A 24,714-nucleotide genomic window follows, 5' to 3' on the forward strand; every position below is an offset into this window, starting at 1 on the left:
TGTTGTTAAATTGGTTAGTGATATTTTATGCATTATTGCAACTATGCAGGCCGCCTTATTAGAAGAGAGAGGTTGGTTGGAGATGTACGAAGACAAACTCACTCAGTGTTTTGCCAAACACAATTCTACTTTATATAATGTCATTTATGATGATAAAAGAAGAATTGGCAAGGTAAGTTATTTTAAACATTTAGACGATGTAGGAAATTAGCTTTAAAATCTTGAAAATAAAATGACGGAAAATAATTGTTTTCAATGTTATTTCCTAGGGATATTGATTGTGATTTAATCATTGTTTGTATATTTCTAAATATCCATTAAAGTTAATGTATATGCAACCAGTTGTTATGTCATTAATAGAGCATATAGATGTAGAGACATAATGTGAATGTTGTATTCTTATAATAAAAATGTGTTTGTCATTCATGTATGTTTTTCTAATAGGTCTCCCAGTTGTTTTTCTCATTAACTTTTGTTGTTACAAGATTTAAAGTATATGGTTGTTTTATAAAGAATAAAACGCTAGGGTTTTTGCGTTTGATTCGTGTTTTCACTTTCGTTTCACAATCTCAACTTTTTTTCAGTTCCACAGGCATAAACACATTCTCAGGAGCAAGGCATGCAGCAGCAACATCAAGTACCAATGTCACAGCAACGACCAGACTTTGCTGTAAACTTGGCTTTTGATATGAATGAGCAACAACAGCTGCAACAACAACACTTGGCAATGTCTTTACAACAGCCTGATCTTTTCGCTTCAAAGTTTGCTTTCCAGATGAATGAGCAGCAGCACAATAAGCAACCAACTTTCTTCCAACATCAACTTTTCCCTGAAGCCATGAATAGCTTTACTGGTACCAACAACAGTGGCATGCAAATAGAAACAACAATCTGCCAGATATGCAATCATTCGACCAAATGGGATCAGACGTAAGTCCTGGTTGGTCTTAGGAGTAATCTGAATTTGGATCTTGTGAAAAACTGGACATATACAAAACCATGAAATGTCTCTCAACTTCTAAAAAAGAACCATCGTCTATTGAAATGGGAAACGTTTATTTTAACAGTGATATTTTTCTTTGATATTGAAACGGGAAACGTTTATTTTAGTTGAAAAAAAAAGAACCATCGTCTATTTGTGAGTAAAGGTGTGAACCTCATTAATTCAGTTTTAGCAAGTTTTTCAAGTTCTTCCATTCTATGTTGTATGGACCATTATTTCAAGCTTGATCGAATGGAAATCATCGAATTTGTACTATACTTCTATACCTTATCTACTATGATTTGCTCTATTCGTAATGTTTAGAATAAATCTCTAACGACTGTAATTTCTTTGATTAAATATGAGCATCTTGTACGTATGAAATGCAGAATGATTGTCTTAAATTTCAATTTCAATAATTATGAAATTAGTATACAATATCCTAGATCTATTATAATTTATTTTGTTTTAATTGACCCTATTTAGATGAGCACTATTTTAATCTCCTAGCATTAAGTTACTTCGATGGCATATTTTAGTGAGTGATTGATAATGTTTTATATATTTTATTTCGTTAATAAATAATTTTATCATTATATTTTTCATCTCATTTTTTTATAATTTTAAAAGTAACGATTAACTAGTACTGGATTTATAAGAACAATCCATGTGTTCATTTATTTTTTTTGTTAAATTGGTTATTGCAACTATGTAGGCCTTAATAGAAGAGAGTGATTGGTTGGAGATGAGCAAAGACATACTCAATGACTTTTCAAACACAATTCGACTTTATATAATGTCATTTATGATGATAAACGAAGATTGGCAAGGGAAGTTATTTTAAACATTAAGACGATGTAGGAAATAAGCATTTAAAATCTTGAAAATAAAATGAGAAAAATAATTGTTTTCAATGTTATTTCCGGATATATATATTTTTTGAACTGCCAACATTTATTAACACCACCTCCAACCAGGGGGAAAACCAAACAACAAATCTATGCCACAACAGAAGGAATTAAACTATAGAAGGACTTTGCCAAGTATCCAAGCCTACAAAGGTAAGATAAACTTTTGGTCAACAAAGATTCATCCTTTATTCTAATTGAATATGAACTCAATTTAAAACTTTATTTTAGGGAAGTAACTTGTTAATTAGGTATATAATCATCGTACATTGAGTATTATTCTTATAAAATAAACTATAGTAGGACGTTGCCAAGTTTCCAAGCCTAAAAACTTGGACTTGGGTCAATATGGGTCACCCTTCTAACAAATGAGCAGCCCAACAACGTTTTACAAAAAACAACCCTAAATTTGCGGTGCTCCATATTACAACTTTTACTTCAACCATTTTTTATTTTCAGCATGGTTGAAGCAACGATGGTGTCACTAAATAGTATACTCGCCGAGGAATTGTTGATCGAAATCCTTTCAAGAGTTGATTCAAGTAATCCTCTTGAGTTGAGATGCATTTGTAAGTTAATGGTTACAAACGCATCTCAACTCAAGAGTATTATTTGAATCAACTCTTGAAAGGATTTCAATCAACAATTCATTTGGGAGTATACTGTTTGGTGACACTGCTGTTGCTTCAGCCATAGTGAAATTCAAAAATTGCGGAAGCAAAAGTTGTAATATAAGCATTGCAAATTTAGTTTTTTTTTTTTTGTAAAACGTTGTTGGACTGCTCATTTGTTAGAAGGCTGACCCAAGTCCAAGTTTTTAGGTTGGATACTTGGCAAAGTCCTACGATAGTTCATTTTATTAGTGTAATACTCAATGTATGGTTATTATAGACATAATCTTTGTAGACCAAAAGTTTATCTTACATTTTTAGGTTTGGATACTTGGCAAAGTCCTACTAAAAATTCGTATCCAAGGTATATTGATTGTGATTTAATCTATATTTCTCAATATCCATTAAAGTTCATGTGTATGTAAACCAATTGTAATGTCATTAATAGAGCATATAGATGTCAAGACATAATGTGAATGTTGTATTCTTTCTTTTAATAAAAAGGTGTTTGTCATGTATGTATTTTTTGTAATAGGTCTCCCGATTGTTTTTCTCGTTAACTTTTGTTGTTAGAAGTTATGGTTGTTTATAAAGAACCGTCTTCTATTTGTAAATATGGTTGTGAACCTCATTAATTTAGTTTTAGCAAGTTTTTCATGTTCTTCCATTCTATGCTCTATGGAGTTGTTGATTTAATTTTGGAAATACTATCTCATAAACCTACTTAGCCATTACTGTAGAAATTTTGCTTAAGAATCTTGTATGTTGTGCTTTGAAGATTAGAACAATTTCTTCTGTAATACTCAGAAGTAGTTCTTTGTTTGTTGATGAATTAATTCTCGACTAGTTTTTGAATCCTCTTTCTCAAATTATAGTAGTATGAGAAGAGCAATTCGTCTTTATTCCTTTCCCAATTGTTAGCTTTCTGATACTCAGTTTCTTCATCTCAAATTTATCTCCTATATATAAGAATTCATAATATATTGTTTTTTTTTCTTTCTGATTTAGTAATCATGTGATTAATAAGTTGCAACAATTTTTTTGGTTAATTTCATTTCTATTATCTACATCTATTCTATTTTACATTAAAGAAAATTAGTTTAATGGTCTTGTAAACATATGTTATGATCAATTTATGCAGTGCATGAGCTTTTTTATTGTATGCTTATACTATAAATGTTTGTTATATACGTAGTTATTTATATTTAGAATTCTCTTTTTTCTCTCATCCTCTATATAATCAGTTACAAAATCAAGTTATGAAAGTTTTATGATACCCACTTTTAGATAGGACTATTAGACTGTAAATATGGCCTCATTTATATCCTCACTTGATTTGGTTGACAATGATGTTTTTTGAGAAATAAATCTATCTTACTTTCATGTTGAACTAATTTTTTTTTATTGGAATAGAAAAATAAAAACATGTTAGTATATGTTTAGTGTTATGTTAAGGTGGGGATAGAAATTTCAACCTTCTTATTAATACTCTATAAGTCTATAATTCCAACTACCAAACCAATCTTATATCGTTTGAATTAAATTTTTTAAATTTTTATAAAGTGTGTCATTAATTACATGAATCATATTAACCTTAACACAATCTTAAAACTTCTGTAAAATATATTTTTGCACTACATTTGGAGCACATAGATATACGTAATAAAGTTATAGTTTAATAGCTAAAGTAACATCTTGTTAAAACATTTACACATTGCTTTCACAGAATGAAAGATATTGGACGATGGATACAATTATATGTGAAAAAAAAATTATATTAAATAAAACTTGAGTATGATTTTTTTACCAAGTTCATAGCATCTACCACAAAAATTTGATATCAACATAATTGGTCAACAATTCTTTTTAAAAAATAAACAATTAGTCAACAATTCGTCTCAAGTGTTTAAAAGATAGCGAAGATGAGAAAAAAATAAGAGAAAACTGAGAATTAAAAAATAGAAAACAAAAATTACGTAAGCACTCCATGATTATATTACAAAATTTCATCAACATATTTTTTGTTACAAAAGTTTCATCTAATTTAAACAACTACACCCTCCGGTCACTATTATAAGCAAAAAACAACATTTTGGATTCATTCATTTAATGATGTATGTGGTCTATAATAAAGACCAAATACATCATTAAATGAATGAATCTAAAATGTTGTTTTTTGCTTATAATAATGACCAGAGGGTGTATTTATTAAATGCTAGGCTACAATTATTTATAATTATATGGAACAAGTTGAAAAGTTTTCTCTAGACAAAAAAAGTTGAAATTTTTTTGGGGCCTAAGGTTGGAGTCTTAATTGTCTTTCACTCTACATTGTCTTAGATGCACATAATATTAGTTTAAGAGTATAATGATGGGTGTTATGATATAAATTTTAGGGTTAAATAAGTTTTTTGTCCTTTCTCTAAAAAAAGTTTACTGTCCTTATAAATATTTCATTCTCTCAATTTTAATCCTTATAATATAATATGGGATGTTTGCGTCCCTATAAAACTTTCAACGCACAATTTTAGTCCCAACTAAATTTAAATTTGTGTAATTATTCTTAAACTTTTAATTATTTAAATAAGTTTTTGAAAACATGCTTGGAACATTATACAATTTTCTTTAAAAAAAAGTTATAATTTTTTAACATGTAATTAATTAAATATGAACTTTTTAATACGTCAAAAATTGAAAATAAAAGTAATAAAAATCTAGACTTAGAAAACAAATTTGGATTTTATTTTCTGTGGAAGAATTTTTTATAATGTTATAAACATATGTGAAAAAAATAGTTAAAAAATTTAAATGCATTAAGATAATTAAACAAATTTGAATTTTGTGGGGACTAAAAACCACGTGTTGATCAATTTTATATGAACACAAACCGACAAATCCCATTTGTACATGTTCAATTGTAAAACTGTTTTAAGGACATGAAAAACTGGAGGACGACAAAAACTGAAATTCTTACCACAATACAAATTTTTGTCTCAAGTACAAAGTTGTCTAAAATAATCTTTTGTCAACTAAACAAACGTCTAAAACTAAAAATTGTTCAATACCATAAAAGTTCGTTTTGTGCTATTCTATCTTATGTATATGTGTGGAAAAGATGTAAGGGCAACATTTGCATGGGCTTCACGTGAGGCAGAATGCGATAGAATTGAAATGAATCAGCTTCTATTGGTGTTGTTTGGTTGGGTTAAAGCCAAAAGGCAAACGGTTATGTCGTGAATAGTAGTATCATCCATCCATATCCATAGCCATACATATGTCATTTATCATCTGGTTAGGGTTAGGGAGGGTCTCGTGAATCACCACGTGTCATCCCTTTCATTCATAATAATACCTGCATTCCCACCTCTCTTTGCTCCCACTTTTCCACTATCAACATTTCCACACATATACCCTACGCGCTCCCATTTCTAACTTTGCTTCGTTATATTTGCTATTTGCTTTCCAACAAAATATAGAAGTTAAGTTGAGCTCATCTTATCTTTAATAAAAAAAAGATTTCTGCTCCTAAAAGTAGTGGATTTCAAAACGAACCAACAGAAATGACTAAAAACTTCAACAATGTAATGCAACGAACTAAAGGATGTGTTGATTTAGTGTATACAATGTCTCAATCTGATTTGATTACATGTAATGAAAGAAATCTATGAGAAAAAACAAATACTAATATAAACTTGAACTAGTTTTACTTAGATAAAGAAAAAACTTTTGAATAGAGATGTGACGTCTCCCTTTTTTGTGGTTCAAGAGCATTGATCCGTTGTTCCGTATTTACAAATGGTTTTCAAATCCTCTCATTTGACTTATTTTTTAATGTGTCTTTATATATATTCGTGGGTCGAGTACCACTTGTACTTTGCTCCGGTTTACGGGTCAAGTATTATTGTACTTCTCCTTTTCTAATATAATGCATTTTGCCGTTAAAAAATAAATAAATAAAATAAATAAACTTACATTTATATATTAGTTAAAGTGGGTGATACAAACATTTTCATTTTTTTTTTACCATTTTATAGGTACGAAGTTTTCACTACCATTAAAATGTGGCTAATCTCCACTTAAAATGTTATATGTACGAAATTTCCACCATCGTTAAACCATGACTAATCTTCACTCGAAAAGGTATGAGACACACAAGGTGAGTTCACATTTCTCAACTGAATTTTCTTTAATTGAAAGAATAGAGATTGAGCGGCCAAATTAGTCGCTCAATCTCTACTAAGAGATCAATATATTGATACAAAACTTCTCTCACTCTATTGTGTATTGTAGTGTAGTGTATATGTGCGTCTTATGTCTTATCTTATTGCTCTAGCAAGATAAGGGAAGAATCTACATTTGGTAAGAGCTGATTCATCAGAAGTTGAGCTTATAATATAAAATAGATCATACGCTGTTTATTTGAATTTAGCATGATACCGCCATTGTTTTTCTTAATTCTTTTATTTTTCGCTACTTCCTCGAAGGTCATACAAAAGTTACCCTCCTTAATTTTATATAAATAAATTACTCGTTAAATGATCATTTTTGGTCTTGAATGTATAACGAGTAGTCATAATAGTCCCTTAATGTACGGAAATTCTAGAATAGTCTATAATTCTGCACTCTGTCAATCAAAATAATCTCTGACGTTAAAATGTTCTGTTAATCTTGTCATATTAGTTCATATAAGCAAATACTTACTGTCCTATTAGTCCATACAAAAAAGTGTATTGTTAGCATTGAGAGACTACTTTAACTTCAGAGACTATTTTGACTAGCAAAGTGCACAATAAGAAACCATTTTGAAATTTCGATAGATTAAGACACTATTGTGACTATTCATTGCACATTTAAGGATGAAAATCACTATTTACACATATATTTTGCAGTCATAGAGTATTATCATGATCCATAACCTTTACAAGTGAGTTGGACGCCACATCTTTAAACAAAACCTTAAAAAAATAGATCTTTAAACAAAACCTTAAAAAAATAGGTTTATGAGTCATCTTATTTATAAGCGCTCTACCTTCACTTTTCTAAGTAATGTTATACGTCTAACTCATACTTGCAAGTTCCAACTCACGCTTGTTACACAACAATCTTCTCTCCAAGTGTGAGCTCATCAATTCATCATCATACCCCCCTCAAACAGAAACTTTTTCATCCACTTACACTTACTTGCACCGCAGTTGATGACACTCAACATGACAGCCCGCCTGAACACCCTTGGTTTAAAAAAATTTCAATACAAAGAGTTGGTCGAACTCTTCATTGAACCACGTCACTGAGACCACTGTTGGGTTACGAGAGGAGCCCGATGGATCATCCACATTGGACTCAGAGCGATCATACAAGTGAATTGTACACCACATCTTCACTCAAAATCGTAACCTCCACTTTTTAAACAATGTGAAACTTCTAACTCATATTTGCTAAACAACATTAATTATAAAAAAAATGTGGTTGGACCATTTCTTTATTTCCTCGTACTAGCGGTTATTTGGTGAATATGTGTTTTACTTGAGTGAGTTTGAGTCTCGTGATTTTAGGGTAGAAATTATCATGAATTATTGTTATTATATTTTTCAGTATATTCCTTCACTGTATCTGAAGGCGTTATCAACGGTTTATTACACTTCTCATATCTATATAATAATGCTTCTCTCCAAAAATGAAACTCGAGGAAGCAAAATTGAAATCCACTTCCAATTCTAAACTAAACTCTGCATAATCAACACCATCTTTCAAAAACTCGTTTCATAATCCAAATTCTAACAATAAAAAATGGATTTATCATCACCGTCGCCATCATTATCACGATCAACAGAAGATGCAGTAGAAGAAATAATGAAAACTCACAGATCATTACCGGCAAGGCCAAGAACAGAAGAAGTTGAAGCAGCCCTAACGGTGGTTGAAAACGCCGACAAAGAAGAATCGTCGAGACTAGAAGCATTTTCTTCATCATCATCGTCTAGAAAATCCAAAGGTTCTTCTTCCATGTCGGAAGAGCTTTTCACAATTTTACAAGAGATGCGGAAAAGTATTGTGTCTTTCGAATGCAAAGAGAAAAAGAGAGATGCTCTTAAACTCTTAGAACTTGAAAAAATTCATGTTCTATTTGATGATTTCATTCTCAAAGCTTCTAATTGCGTTTCAAGTTCTAATAAGTCCCGTGATGTTGCTTCTTCTTCTTCTTCTTCTTCCAAGAATTTTGTTTCTTCTTCGAGTTTATTCGATAAAGAAGGTGTTGAGATTAAGGAGAAGAAGGGTTCAAAGTTAGCATTATTCACTAAAGATGACAGTTATTTGGTGAATAATAAGGCTATGTCTACATTCAAGTTTAATACTGATGCTTATGCAATTGGACACAAGATATCATCAAAACCAAGTATAGTGGATAACTCCTCGATGAAACATGCATCCACTTCAGGTAAATAAATTATATTGGCAGAAAAATTGCTGACAAATATTTCCCATGACAAATATTGTTGTTGTGATTAAATTTGTTGAAGTTGAGAATCTCATTATTTTCAAATGAAATTGAAGGTTATATTACTATAGTTATGTGGATGTTATGCTTAATAGTGTAGAATTTCTCTTTACGCCCTCGATATTGTGGCCCAGAAAAGGGAAATTGATCCTCTCCATTTTCTCTCTCATGTTTTTTAAAATGTCCACATTTCTATCCTTAAATCTCTTGTCTTGTAATTTTTTTTCTTCTTTTAGGATGAAAGGTTGACATTTCAATGGATTCTTGTGTCACATTAGAGGATTCATTACCCGATAAGACAATGGTTGCATGTGCTTTTTAAAACCTCTCTACTTTGTTTGAATTTACTAAAATGTCCATGAAAATTCTCACTAATTTTTTTTGTTTAAATTAAAGATCTCAACCCATAAATATAAATTTATTTACACTTTGGCATTTGTTTCAATAGATTACATAGATCTTTGGAGTCAGTGAGATAGTGATGAAAGCTTGTGGGTCTGACACTCCATAACGTAGCTTCGATCTTATCGCCTACGCGCATATGATGCCACAAAAAATGTATCTTTTCATACACACGTGCATGACATCACTTATATGTGAATGAGATACCATACTCATGGTTGCATTTTAACCTCAGAAGTCTTCACCAATTAGTATATCAGAATTTCTTTTAGGAAGAATTACTAAATCAGCATTGTTGCTACTAAAACAGAACAATGTCACAACACAACTTGTAGGGCTGTAAAAAATGTAACTTTTTTACAAAGTGAAAATTAATCTTTTACTCTAATAAAATAAAGAGACGACATACAAAGAAAAAATGGTCTTTTTTTTTCTTTCCATTCTTTTAGGATGAAAGGTGGAAATTTCAATGGAATCTCACATTATGCTGATTGGAAATAATTTTTTTTATTAAAAGCTTTTTTTTTTTTTTGTAGGTGAAGAAAATGGTGGTGAAAACAAGTTGAGTTTGATAAAACTAGCCAACTTAATTGAAATTTCTGCAAAGAAAGGCACATGTGAGCTGAACCTACAAAACAAATTAAAGGACCAAGTTGATTGGTTACCTGATTCATTAGGGAAGTTATCAACTTTACTCACTTTGGATTTGTCCCAAAACCGGATCATAACCTTGCCTTTCACAATAGGCAACCTTTCATCTTTAACCTATTTGGATTTACACTCAAATCAAATCACACAGCTACCAGATTCTATTGAAAATCTCATTAACTTGACACACTTAAATGTTAGTGCAAACATGCTATCATCTCTACCACATTCTCTTTCCAAATTGGCACGACTCGAAAAGCTTAATTTAAACTCAAATCAATTATCCTTGCTTCCCGATTCAATCGGGTCACTTGTTAACTTAAAGATTTTGAATATCGAAACAAATGACATAGAAGAAATTCCACACTCAATCGGTCATTGTTGTTCCCTTAAAGAGCTTTGTGCCGATTACAATCGGCTCAAAGCTTTGCCTGAAGCAGTAGGACAAATTAAGAGCCTTGAGATTCTATCTGTGAGGTACAACAACATTAAACAATTGCCTACGACAATGTCGAATTTGATTAACCTTAAGGAACTCGATGTGAGTTTTAATGAGCTGGAGTTTGTTCCTGAAAGTTTGTGTTTTGCTACTAAGATTGTTAAGATGAATGTTGGGAACAATTTTGCTGATATGAGGTCATTGCCAAGGTCTATTGGGAACCTTGAAATGCTTGAGGAATTGGATATTAGTAATAATCAAATACATGCTCTTCCCTATTCTTTTAGGATGCTCACTAGACTTCGAGTATTGAGAGTGGAAGAAAATCCTCTTGAAGTTCCTCCAAGAAATATAGTTGAAAAGGGAGCACAGGTATTTTTTTATATTTTCTTTTACTTTTTTATCTTTTTACCCTTATTAACTTTAAGGTTTTATTTTTTAAAATTTGGTGCATTTTAACCTAGAACTAGAGACAGACTTGTTTGATTTTTTATAGTATTTTTGTTTTTTAAAACAATTACTCTTTTTAAGGGTTTGATTTTTTTTCTTTCAAACATACACTCTTTTATATATACGCAATAAATTCCTAAAAAAAATAAAAATAGATAAGCAATACTATATAAAGATCGAATTTCTAATCAATTTAAGAGACAAGGCTTATTGACCTATCTTAGCACACCTACCAAATATGTTGGTTAAATTAGTTGTTTAGTTAATAGATTTTTTTTTGAATCACAGGTTTATTAATTTTTTCTTTAATAAAAAAAGTCTCACTATTTCATTATGTGTTGGTGCAATATATAGGCAGTTGTGCAGTACATGGCTGAGCTTGTAGAGAAAGGGGATGTTAAATCACAGCCACTAATCAGGCAGAAAAAGAGTTGGGCGGATCAGATATGCTTCTTTTCAAAGTCTAACACAAGAAAGCGTGGTGGGGTTGATTATATTAAGGCTTGATTGTGTTCAATTAAACCATTGATAGAAAGTTTCAGATTGCAAGAGTAAGTTAGAGTTGTTTTTCAAGTCAATTTCTTGCGGTGTAGAATTGAAATTAGGTTGAATACTATTTTGTTTTAAACATAGACTTATTTTAAAATTACTAGATGTACTAATAATATCTTTTTATATAAAAAACGTCTCTACTTATTTTTCAAATTTTTTGGTGCTATCTCTATTATATATATTTGCACTATTTTATTTTGATAGTACACATGGCATCCTTATATTGAAAGGTGCATTTAATGTTTTGTGTAATTGGTACATATTATGTGATTTGTGCAAGACTTATGTAATTAACATGATTATGCAAGTTGACTAAAAGGCTTATAATGACAAAAAAAATAAATGGAATATTTTATTCAAATTATTTTTGCTATTTAATGTGTTACTAATTTCATTATTAAATTAAAGGCATAATTGATGTGACTTACTTGCTTCTTTTTTCCTATAAATATTGTTTGTCCGTCTCAAACATCTTCACATCATTTAGAATTCATACTAAAATTTTAAAATTATTCTCAAAATCTCTCTTTTATTTTATTGAAACACTTTTCTTCTTAACATATTTTTTTATCACTCTAATTTCAAAAATTGATTCAATTTATGATATTACTCCACTACATGTTGTATATATCCATGTATTTTGTTCAAATTCACATATTTATCCTATGATACCCTCGAGTTCTAACGGCTTATGACAAGATATGGACCAATTACATGTTGGTACATAATTCTTAATTATCATCCAATCAAATTGTAATCAACACATCATCATATTAAGTTAGCCAGTCTTGAGTTTTTTTTCCTATATATAGTCAATTTGTCTTTCATCATTTGTATATGCAACTTCCTTTCGTACAAATTGTTTATAATATCATTTATTTGAAATGCAAATATTTCTACCTCCTGACAAATTCAATTTTATTGATTTCATTATTATCAAATTGATTTAGGCACCTTTTTTTTTCCTTTCGAATTTTGATTCCATTTTATAGGTTTAGCTGTCGGCTCTGTTAATTTTAGGGTTTTCATCCCCATATATATTTACACCTTTTGAAAAAGTTTGCTTCACGTTTTAATGAATTTCATTATTCTTCTATTAATTTGAAGCGACGTAATTGAAAGACGTTTTGAATCAGATTTCTTAATTCCAAAACTATTTTTTTTGCCACTATTAATAATGAGAGATATGTGAAAGGCATGTCAATGTTTTGTTCTTCCAACGTTGAAGTTGTGCATATAAAAGAGAATTCTTCCTTAAAAAAAAACTGAGAATTCTCAAGTATTTTTGGGTAACATATTAGTTGATAGTTCTCAAGATATTATATTTTTATCTTACATTTTTGTGATGCAAACTATTCATGTATGTTGTAGAACAAGACCGACCCCTGCGAAAATGTAGAAAATTTATTTTAGTTATTTTTTTTTCAATGAATTTTATCTAAACCTCACTATTTTCTTTATTATTTTCATTTGCTCCTATTCAAAAGAACTGATTTAATTTATTAAGTTTTTTCGTTTCTATTGTCAATCACTCATTTTCACTAAACATGGCGTTGATATATATTATTTCACATAAATTATTTTAACATCAAATCTCATCCATTCATTTCATTTGATAAATTAGTTCACATGCATCAAATACTCTTTATCACCTAATCAAGCATTCCATTTTTATCTCCCCATATTTATTTATTTCTGCCATCAACACATACTCAAACTTCTTTGTTAATTTTTTTACAAATTGCATGATAAAACACATACTTATGGTTGTTTGAGTCACTCATCAACAACGATAATATTTATTTGCCTTTATTTCATACCCATATTTTTTATTTATTTTAAAATTATATTAAAAAAAAGACAACAATCTCGGCTAAACTATCAATATCTCTATCCGTATCCTTATCTACATCTACAATCTACATCTACATCTACAATATAAACAAGTGAAACCATTTTCATTCAAAAGTACATGTGGCATGTTATAGTCTCATTCTAATTAATGTCAGGCTAATTAATGCTAGAAAAATTCAAATTTCCATTACATGGTATATGCTTAGCACCTGGTATTTCAGTCAACACATACTTCCATATACTGCCTCTATTTTAAGAAATCATTCGATTTATTATTATGATCAAAATGATATCTAGAAATTTAATTGCATGATATCAAATCAAACAAGAAACTGCCCATAAAAAAATCAAACAAGAAACCATCAACTGCCAATTAATGAAATTAAATTCAAATTATTCAACACTTATAACAGTCCTAAAAAAGAATGTTGACAATTGGTCTAATTCAAGACTATCGTTGAATTGTTTCTCACCTATTAAAATCAAATTAAAACCAAAATAAAATAATGAAAGGTAATGATTCTTTTTGTCGCAAAAAGGAAATAAAATAGCTCGGATCTTTATCTCCCATCCTATTCTCATCACTATTACTTTTTCAAAAATGGTTTTGAGAACGGTAAGAAGATCATGAACACCTTTAGTTCCTACAATTTCATCAAATTTTATTGTTGATTGCATCAGACCGTTCCCCTTCATCATGGTTTGTGACCATGGTTTAGGATTTTATTGCTAATAGTTGGATTTTTAGCTGTGCAGGAGAAAATAAGAGGGAGAATGTTAGTAATCAAATCATTTGTTGAGAAATTGATTTTGAAGCTGAAGAAAGGCATAAACGAAAGGGATCTTGAATCTTCTCTCATGGTTTATATTTAGTTCCAAATAATTGTCTACTATATATCATTTTTGAAAATGCTTCATTTGAGACATTATTTTCATCATATAACGATATGATCTTATTCATTAAATTTCTTTTGCTATCAATGTAACATATTTATTTTCCCATATATTTGTTTCCGGATGACCATATTGCTACTCAATGTTCCTCAAATTTACAAAGAACTTATCGGATTTATAAATAAAGTATATCTCAGTTTAATCGACTTTAATTCCTTCCAGTTTGGTTGTGTTTCTTCTAATTGGGAGGAAACTCAACATTTTTGAAATTTCTTTTATCGGTTTTGTTTACAATGTGTTCATTATTTTGCAGAGACCTTTATAATATTGAGAACAAAGTAGTTTCCTATCTTTATAATTGGGAGGAAACTTTAGTTTTTTTGGTAATTTGTCATTTACTCATTTTATACCACGAATCATATGTAATAAGTGTGTATTTTAGTCTTTTTAAGGCTTTTGTTTATTTTTCTTCTTTGTGTTGTTTGGATTAGTGTTACATTATAAGAATTTTGAATTAGGGTTTCATTTTTCTTTGCTGCAGCTTCTCTTCTGGATTCTTAAGTTTCTTTTTTGACATATTCTAGATTCTTACGTTGCAAAAGTTTTTCTAAATTTTATTACTATGATTATTTCTGAATTTTGCTAAAAAAAAAATCTAAATTTTTATTGCAACTTTATTTCTGAATTATGTGTTCTCAGTTCTCACGGAATTTCATATATTTTATTTTCAGTATTAAATAAATACAAACATTTGAAGAAAAAAAATTCCTCTTTTATTTTTTTGAGGGAATTCCTCTTTTATTTAAATGCAGTTTTGGTCGAACCAAACCGTACACCATCGATTCAGTTTGGTTCGTTTTCACTTTTAAAAAAATGATAAAACCCAAACCTCATTTGACTTTGAAGAGCATGTAAATGGTAATTTAAAAAAATCATTATAACAATCAATATTTTGAATAAAACACGTTTACTCAATAATATAAGTATTGTACTACCTCTCATACAAACAAAGTTGTAAAGAGTTATATACACATTAATCAAAATATATCTATTTTAAAAGGGGCACTAGCCAACAAATGTATTTTTTTTTTATGTTAATTTTAAACCGAACCTCCACTAGATAGAAGTAGAAAATTAGGTGTAGAACATATACAGTGGCTAGACCTAGGTTTTTAGATGCAATATTGCACATGTTAATGCAACTGAAAGTAATAACTTCTTATTGAAAACAACTATTATTTATTAAAAAACTACACATTTAATATAAAATGCACAACAATTATTTATTACTAAGACCCATTTAATATTTTTTGAAGTGTTGAGTTTGAGAGATTTTTTATTTTTTTAGTTAAATGGGGTTCAATTATGAATCAGCTGCATCACTTTATAAATGCATAAATAAAAGGAAACAAGAACAAAAGGAGTTGGGGGATGGACCAAAACCTTCTCAATAAAGCTAAGCAAAAAGCTGAGGGGCAAACACCAAACCAAGAAAAAAGTAAATAACAAGAAAATAAAAAGTAAAGAAAACCAAAAGAAAAATAAAAGGAACGAACTAAGAGAAAGTCCTTGAGTTATTCTGGTAACATATATACTCCTAGAGTTTGAAAGATTAAATCTTATTAAGTATTAATTATAAGAGCAAGTGACATGTACATAGAGACTCATTTAAGCAACCAAAAAGAGAGGTCCATTGTGGATGCTCTAACAATCGATTAACTTATTGATGAAAATTTTTTGGTCTAAAATAATACAAAATAAATGCTTGCTGAAATTATCAATTTTTAAATATTATTGTTATTATTATTATATTATTATTGTTAATAATAAATATTGATTTTTAATGTGTATTAGATATACTAATTAAATGTATCAATTAAGTTTGGTAACTAATTTTATATTTGATATTTTTTCGAGTTATCATGAAATTGGTATAAAGCTTACATCACCGCTTAACAGTGACTAATCTTAGTTGGAAAACCTGTGGGATACATAAGACGAGTTCTCTCATCTCAGCCAAATATTTTCCATACACATGAGGCAGAAATTGAACTGCTATCCACATACTTACGAGGCTCTAATCTATTATCAATTTGACCATTCTTTCCTAGGGTCATAGCTTACATGTTAATTCCAGGTGTTCGTACAACCGGTTCATCCTTCAATGTTCCATTGAAAATCAATGAAGCATTGATACATGGATTTGAAAAGAAAATACGAGACCTTAAAATTGATATGAAGGCAGCAGAGAGAATCAAACACGAGACCTTAAAAGTAGTCCCAGGCCAAAACAAGTGGGTTAGATCAAACTTATTCATTGTGTTCCCTTATTGACTTTGTTTATCCAAATAATTTGGAAAATATATAGATCTCCAAAAAAATCAAGAGCGATGGATACTTGCTCAAACTTTGGACCCATTTGAGCACTTTAACAATATTATTCTATCGTTGTTTTCAGAAAATGAGAAGGAAAATATTAGCTTTGATTCGGTTTGTCAATCTGACCAAAATAAAAAGCTACAAAGCAAATGGTATTCAATTGAGTTCTTGAATGATATTAACAGTTGCATATTTCAAACCAAAGTTGGATGTCCAATAATATTGATGAGGAACATATACCAAGGTATTGTGTTTCAAAATGAGAAACCCCACATCTTCATCCAAAACCTTAAGACAATATGTATATTACTCATCTCATTTATATGTTCATAAATATCAAATCTTGCTGGCAATATAGAATTTTTACTCACACATGACAAATTAGCATTTCTCCCTTAAACGTGAGACTCTCTATGTCTATGATATGATGAAATAGTCAAATAAGGCCAGAGGCACAACATGGTAAAAAAGGTGGCTTGGTGGTGGTTTCATAGAGATGTGATTTTTTCTCATTTATTTTATGAGAAGAGAGAAATTAAATTAGAAAAATTATTAGAACTAGAAAGAAATGTCAAGGAAAACGAGTGAGTTGTGGGTAGTTTTATGAGTTTGTTGAAGGAGTTGGATATTACTGAGTAATTATTCTACCAAAAATATTAGACTCATTAAAAATGTCACATCAATTTAAAATGTACAATAAACATGTATTTTTCAACTCAGCATAACACATAAACGTTTTTCCTTTGTCATATCCCACTAAAGACTAAAAGTGAAGGAACTTAAAATAATAGAGGTTAAATAAAAAAAAGTTATCGCCTTGACAAATAAAAATTGCATGAAAGCGAACGACTTCCAAAATATAATATTTAACATAAAAAAATTAAACAAATGACATTCAAAAGCTAACAAAACAAATCATCATAATTTCGGGACTGCAAGTGTAACCTACATTGGGTTGTATCTTTGCATTAGGCTAAAAGAAACTAGACAAATGATATCGACACCACAATTTCTCCCAAATTATTTAGGCACAAGTTTGTGAGTCATCTCACTTATATCTTATTCAATATCTACTATTCCTTTTATTGTAGAACTTTAACTCTTATTTTACACGATAACATATCTCCCTCAAGTGTGACATTCTTTGTGTCCGTAATTACGTGACATAGCCAAATAAGGTCAAACCGATGTACAACATGATCAAAAAGGTAGATTAATGGTAATTTACTAAAAGTGTGTTTTTGTTCCTTTATTTCATGAGAAGAGATCAAAGAAATTAGAAGATGAAAAATAAATTTGGGATTGAGAGAACTGATACCGGTTAAAAAAAAATAAGAATTGTGTATTTTGTCCATGAGGTTATAAAGAACGAAGTAAGTTGCAAGTGATTTTATGAAATTGTTGAAGGAGTTGAAGATTTTTGTGTAATCAATTTACCAAAAAGTTAGATTGCGTTAAAAAAACTAATTTACCAAAAAGTTAGATTCGTGTAAAAAAACGCAACAACATATAAAGAATTTACTAAGCACATATTTTGTTAACTCAGCATAACACTTAAGTGTTTATCTATGGTTAAATTCCACCAAAGATCAAAGGATAAGGAATTTAATATCTTAGAGATTGATTAAAAAATATTGCATGAAAGTGAACAACACCCAAAAACATAAATTTGATATAAAAATTAAATAATTGGCATCCCAAATTAAACTAACGAAACCGTTTATCGTAATGTTGAGAGTTCTAAGGGTGTCTACAGTAGGTTGGACTATCACATTAGGCAAAGTGAAACCACACAATTGTGATTGACATCACATCGTTATCCAAAACCTTAAGGCATTAGGTGTATTGGTCATCTTACTTATTCTCAACGTCTACTTTGGCATCCAATAATGTGGAACTTTAAGTCACAACATATATCTCTAAAGTGTGAGACTCAATGCGTCTGTAATTTGTTGATAGTCAAATAAGGTTAGGCGAAGGCACAACATGGTTAAAAAAATGGATTAATGGTGTTTTTGCGGAGGGAAGTTTGTGTTCCCATCTTTCATGAAACGTGAGAAATAAATTTAGCAACAATAAAATTAAATTAGAATATGAAAAGAAATTTGAACATGAAAGAAATGATAAGGGAAAAAAAATAGTGTGTGTTTTGTCCATGGAAGTATCGGAAATATAGCGAGTTACTGACAATTTTATGGGTTAGTTAAAAAGTGTTGGAAATTTAAGAGTAAATATTTCACCAAAAAATAGACTCGGTTAAAAAAACGCCACATCTTTATAAAATGTTTAATAATCATGTACCTTTTCAATTCAGCATAACACATTTGTATTTTTCCATTCGCATGTTCGTTCACCCAAAGACCAAATATGGAGGTATTTGATATAATATTGATTGGATAAAAAAATTGTATGAAAGCAAATGACATCCAAAAACTTATACTTGATATAAAAAGTTAAACAAATGAAATTCAAAAACTAAAAAAAAAAAAAATTTAATGTTTAGAGTTCTGAGGGAGTCTACAATGGGTTGGACCATCACATTTGACTATGAGAAACTCCACAAGTGATATTGACAGCACATCTTCGCGTAAAATCTTAAGACATTAGGTATATTGTTCTTCTCGCTTATACGTTACTCAATGTATATTATTGCACACAAGTTTAACTCACTATAATGTTTAGAGTTCTGAGGGAGTCTACAATGGGTTGGACCATCACATTTGACTATGAGAAACTCCACAAGTGAGATTGACATCACATCTTTGCGTAAAATCTTAAGACATTATGTATATTGTTCTTCTTGCTTATATGTTACTCAATGTATATTATTGCACACAAGTTTAACTCACATATGAAACATAAACATCTCTCCCTTAAGTGTGAGACTATTATGTATGTGATGTGGTGAGATATCACATAAGGTCAGAGACACGACATGGTAAAAAAAAGTGGGTTGGCGGCAGTTTCATAGAGGAGTGTTTGTTTCTTTCTTTCATGAGAAGAGATAAAGTAAATTATAAAAGAAAAGAAGATTAAAAATGAATTTGAACTTGATAGAAATGAAAAGAGAAAAAAAAAAAAAAGAGTGTGCGTTTTATTCGTGAGAGCATAGGAAACATAATGAATTGCTGGTGATTTTATGGATTTGTTGAAGAAGTTGAATATTACTGGGCAATTATGCTACCAAAATATTAGATTTATTGAAAATATGTACATCTATTTAAAATGTCTAACGAATATGTATTTTGTCAACTCATCATACATATACATTTTTCCATTGCAAGATCCCATGAAATACCATAAGTGAAGGAATTTGAAATGACAAAGGTTATTTTTTTTGTGTGCATGAAAGCTAATGACATTCAAAAACTAAAATTTAAGATGAAAAATTAAACAAATGACACTCAAAAAATAACGAAACAAATCATCACATTAGGCTAGGATCCTACAATGGATTGTATTATCACATTAAGCTAAGATCAATCACAGAAGTGAGATTCACATCCTATCTTCTTTCAAAGTCTTAAAGCATTATGTATATGAGTCATTTCACTTATATGTTTCTCACATCTACTCTTGCATACAATACGGAATTTTAACTCACACTTGAGACATTAACATCTCCCCATTAAGTGTTAGGATCTTTGTGTCTGTAGTCCACCACAAAAGAACAACTCTAGCTCCCCCACAACGTCGAACCCGGATGTGATACCACCGTTGGGCTTTCTGTGGGAGCCTACGTTGATGTAGATCGACAATTTGGATAAAGAGAAATCACACAAGTGATAATGATACAACCAAAACTCCATTTAAAATTTTAAGTAACACCTAATACATCACAATATTCCCTCCATCAAATATAACGACATTCTAGCCCGTGCTTGGCACGGGTGTCCATGCTAGTTGTCTTAATATCTAATCTAATTTTCTTAAAAAGGAAAATGTTAAGATGAAATATAGTCCTAGTTTTAATCATTCAAACCAATCACTAGCAATTGTTGCATTATCCCTCAAAAAACAAAAGGAACTGTTGCATTAATTAACTTAACTTAAATTCAGCATTGGTGGCACACGGTGACATCTATATCATTATTTTTTTTGGGTCATGTTAACTTGTGCCTTTAGGGCTCAAGTTAAGGAGCTTAAAATGAAAATTAAAAATAATTTTTATATTGAAAATATAACTTTTGAAACTTTTAAAGCATTGAATGCACAATTTCCAAGCAAAAACTTTCACATTTGTCTTCTTAACTTATGCCCCAAGGGCACAAGTTAACATTTCCCTTATTTTTTAAGTGGAAGCTTTTTATTAAATAAGTTCAAGCGAATCCTTTCAAATGATAGCAAAAATGGCCTGGGGGACAGTTCCCACCCATGACTTAGAACCAAGGTCTTTAGCAACCCCGACTAAAGCATGTGCAACAGAGTTTTTACATCTCTAGTGAATTATACCGTACCAAATAAGAAAGTAGTAAGTTCTCATTTTCATAAAGATTGTCATTCAACTCAATAATTATAGGAATTTGTTTAAAAAGCAAATAAAAGAAGAGATCTGAAGGTGGTTGCAGGGTTTTAATTGTCCTACCCAATGCAAGTTTATGTTTTGTGCTTCAGAAGTGTAACGACGATTCGGAAATCCTAGGATCATCCCTTCTGTCTTTGTTGGAGTTAACTCGGTTAATTATTAGTTTATGATGTCTTTTTGGATTTAAGAAAGTTGAGCATGACTCTGTGATGAATCAATGGAAGTTTTATTTTAATATCGTAGTAGTACAATCAGTTACAATTGCAGTGGTTCCTAATGATGAGTCATAGCCTTAAATTCATACTTAGATTCGATTAAGATAATTTAAATCATAAACTAAGCAATTTACTAATATCTTGTTCAGATGGAATTCGGGTTGTCAATCCTACTAAGCTCCATCTAGAGATACTGAATAGCATCAGACATATAAAAATTAAATCAGACTCAAAAATCATAACTCGAATATTTTTTTTATTAAATCAGTCCAACAAATAAGAACGGGTTCATATTAGAATCCTAATAAAAAAAGGTTTAGTTGCACATGACAACTGACATCATTACCAAACAATATAAAAATATACCCTAGAGAGAACAAGAGGAGGATGGAGATCCTTTGGCTTGAAGCTATGTTGTTTGGCCCTTGCCTTGTACTACTAGCTTTTTAAATGAATAAACGAGTGTTCAAGGGTACAACTTGGTCTCTATTTGTACATCATCACTTAGGGGTTAAAAGAAGAAAACTGGATTTTTTTATACCGGTCCAGCTTGAAAAATAAGCAAACAACAATTTATTCCTGCAAGCCATGTGCGGGGCACAAGAACTCACGCAGGGGAGCATGACGCAATAGAAAGGTTGCGTCAGGCGTAGGGCACATATGGCATTCCCCTTATGTACGAATTTTGCAGTTTTTGTCCCTTTCGAGCGTTCTTATGTCTTGTAACGCCTTGGAACTTGAAACGAATTTTCTTCAATTTGTATCGTCTTCAAAACATTCTAGGAACCATTGATCTTCAATCTTCATATCCTTGATTCTTCACTTGATGTTTTGTTTTGCCGATTTACATGATTTCTCACTAAAAAAAGACTAGAAACGCCTATGGAGTTGCATGATTTAGGATAAAACAGAATTACAACGACTCAAATGAAAAAAATACAAAAAGATCCTCAAACAATTAACAAATCCTCTAAATGACTTCTAATTTCCCTTCAAATGCAAAGAAAGTAACTAAAAACATAGCCAAAAATATCATATGATATTACATCATCAATACAATATGTAATGATATGATCTATTTATACTAAAGAGAGGTTACCTTTGATGCAATTTATAACGGATTGAGACTCAGTCTATATAATAATTGGTGTTTCCAAATTAGTACTTGTGGCCTATTGCAGACACCATATCAATGCCATTGCTTCAGCCAGCAAAAGAGAAATTGAGATTTTTTCAAGGTGAGTAGCAGCAAACCTTACTAGGTCAGTGTGATCCAGGGTTAAACAACCATAACCAGTTGTGACATTTTGAAAGCATCCTGCATCTATGTTAATCTTTGTTGTGCAAACATTTGGTTGTTCCCAACTTTCCGGTTTTGAAACTTGATGACGGAGCATTATATGATATTTTTGGCTATGTTTTTAGTACTTTTATTTGCATTTGAAGACAAATAAGATGAGAATTAGAGGAGTTGTCAATGGTTTGAGGAACATATTGTATTGTTTTCACTCGAGTGATTGTAAATCACTTTTATCCTAGATCATGCAACTCCATTGGTGTTTTGAGTGTTTTGTAGTGAGTCATTTGGTTGTTCCCAACTTTCCGGTTTTGAAACTTGATGACGGAGCATTATATGACATTTTTGGCTATGTTTTTAGTACTTTTATTTGCATTTGAAGACAAATAAGATGAGAGTTAGAGGAGTTGTCAATGGTTTGAGGAACATATTGTATTGTTTTCACTCGAGTGATTGTAAATCACTTTTATCCTAGATCATGCAACTCCATTGGTGTTTTGAGTGTTTTGTAGTGAGAAATCATGTAAATTGACAAATCAAGACATCACTTGAAGGATCAAGGATATGAAATTTAAGACCAATGGTTCGTAGAAGGTTTTTGAAGACAATACAAAGTGAAGAAAATTTGTTTCATGTTCCTAGGAGTTTCTAGACTGAAGAACGATCGAAAACAGAACGAAAACGTAAGAAAATCGCATTGTGCCTCCGTGCATCAGTGTTAGGCTTTAGAACATATTCCACTCTTACCTCATGTGTCATGAGCAACCATTGTTCAGGTGCCATGATTGGTGTCTTAACTTCGTTGCTAGGAAAATCTCATTGCCATTGTCACTATCAGAATATATGAATCAGGTATGGAGGATGTTGCGATGAGTGCAAGAGCATCTTCTTCATCATTCTTTAATTCTTCATCAAGACCCTCCCATGTTGCCATAATACTATTTTTAACCTTTGTATTAAAATATGTCTTTCTTTGGTCTTTCATTATGAAGATTAGGACAATCAACTTTGAAGTGGCCATGTCTCTTGCAGTGAAAGCAATTGTTTGGTTCTACTTTATTCTGCTTGAAGCATGAAAATCTAGAAGGAAAATCACCATTTCTTAAAACTTTATCTTTCTTCTTCTATAGATGTTGAACTCTCCTCGACAGGAATTCCAGCTCATAATCATCAGAAACCCCAACATCTTCATCAACTTCATATGGAGCTTATTCTTCAGCCTGAAGAGCTTTCACCGTTTTACCTTTTGATTTGAATGTTATGGATTTGACTCTCGGTTTGGGCTGATCATCATTCAACTTTAGTTCATGACTCATCATGTAGCTAATGATGGACCCTAGACGCAGCTTGTCCAGGTATTTAGTTTCCTTAATGGTTGTAACCTTGGGTGTCTACTTGACACGTAGACTTCTAAAAATATTATTGATATGATCCTTAGTAGTGTAACTTTTGTCATGTACATGCATACCAGAAATGAGGAGTTGAAACCTGAGAACATGGTTTCCATGTCTACATCATCCTTCATCTTGAAGGTTTCATACTGTTGAACCAACTAGTTATCTTTCACCTCTTTGATGGTTTCACTTAGTTAGTTTTCACATCTTGAAGGTTTCGCTTAGAATGTATCTCTCATGATTTTTCTTGACTGTTTCAAGACTAGGTATATACTAGCATATCAGTCAGAATAAAAGAATATTACTCTCTGGCTTAAGTCAGAATAAACTTTCTTTTATAAACACATAGTCGTGGCATGCAATCATCATTAATAAAGTCCTTATAACTCAATGATGGTATAGAGGATCTCAATCTAGAGGCTTGAACTGCATCGTTAACTTCCAGAGAGTTGACCTTAATCTTGATACAGAGTCTTGTATTAATCTATGACATCAAGCTCATCAAGGTCTAAAGTTTATACTTATTGTCCAGAATGTTCACCAGTAGTACAGAGCTTTGACTTCATGTTCAAAACTTTGACTTGGTTTGGAGACATAACTTCTCTTGTACTTATAATTTCCTGCACACTTGAAGACGCATTAGAGAATCTTAATTCTTCTCAAACATG

The 24,714-nt window shown here is 30.7% G+C and overlaps 1 protein-coding gene and 1 pseudogene across 1 annotated transcript; both read left to right on the forward strand.

Moving 5' to 3' along the window:
• Positions 1–586: 586 nt before the first annotated feature.
• On the forward strand, positions 587–1,258 carry LOC146900511 (uncharacterized; annotated as a pseudogene).
• Positions 1,259–8,184: 6,926 nt separating this feature from the next.
• LOC146900512 (plant intracellular Ras-group-related LRR protein 4-like) lies at positions 8,185–11,641 on the forward strand. Its single transcript, XM_085735434.1, has 3 exons — positions 8,185–8,937; positions 9,936–10,858; positions 11,291–11,641. The coding sequence occupies exons 1-3, from the start codon at positions 8,289–8,291 to the stop codon at positions 11,441–11,443; spliced, it is 1,725 nt and encodes a 574-aa protein (XP_085591560.1). The 5' UTR covers positions 8,185–8,288; the 3' UTR covers positions 11,444–11,641.
• Positions 11,642–24,714: the final 13,073 nt, after the last annotated feature.

Source organism: Medicago sativa, chromosome 8 (assembly GCF_051527215.1).
Source record: "Medicago sativa cultivar Bolivia chromosome 8, Bolivia_mono, whole genome shotgun sequence".
NCBI classification, from domain to species: Eukaryota; Viridiplantae; Streptophyta; class Magnoliopsida; order Fabales; family Fabaceae; genus Medicago; species Medicago sativa.

What these genes read in the sequence shown, in the direction of transcription:
- LOC146900512 (XM_085735434.1), top strand. Translation starts at nt 8,289, where the DNA reads ATGGATTTATCATCACCGTCGCCATCATTATCACGATCAACAGAAGAT. An exon ending in GAAACATGCATCCACTTCAG is followed by an intron (nt 8,938 to 9,935) that starts GTAAATAAATTA and finishes TTTTTTTTGTAG; the next exon opens with GTGAAGAAAATGGTGGTGAA. An exon ending in TAGTTGAAAAGGGAGCACAG is followed by an intron (nt 10,859 to 11,290) that starts GTATTTTTTTAT and finishes TGCAATATATAG; the next exon opens with GCAGTTGTGCAGTACATGGC.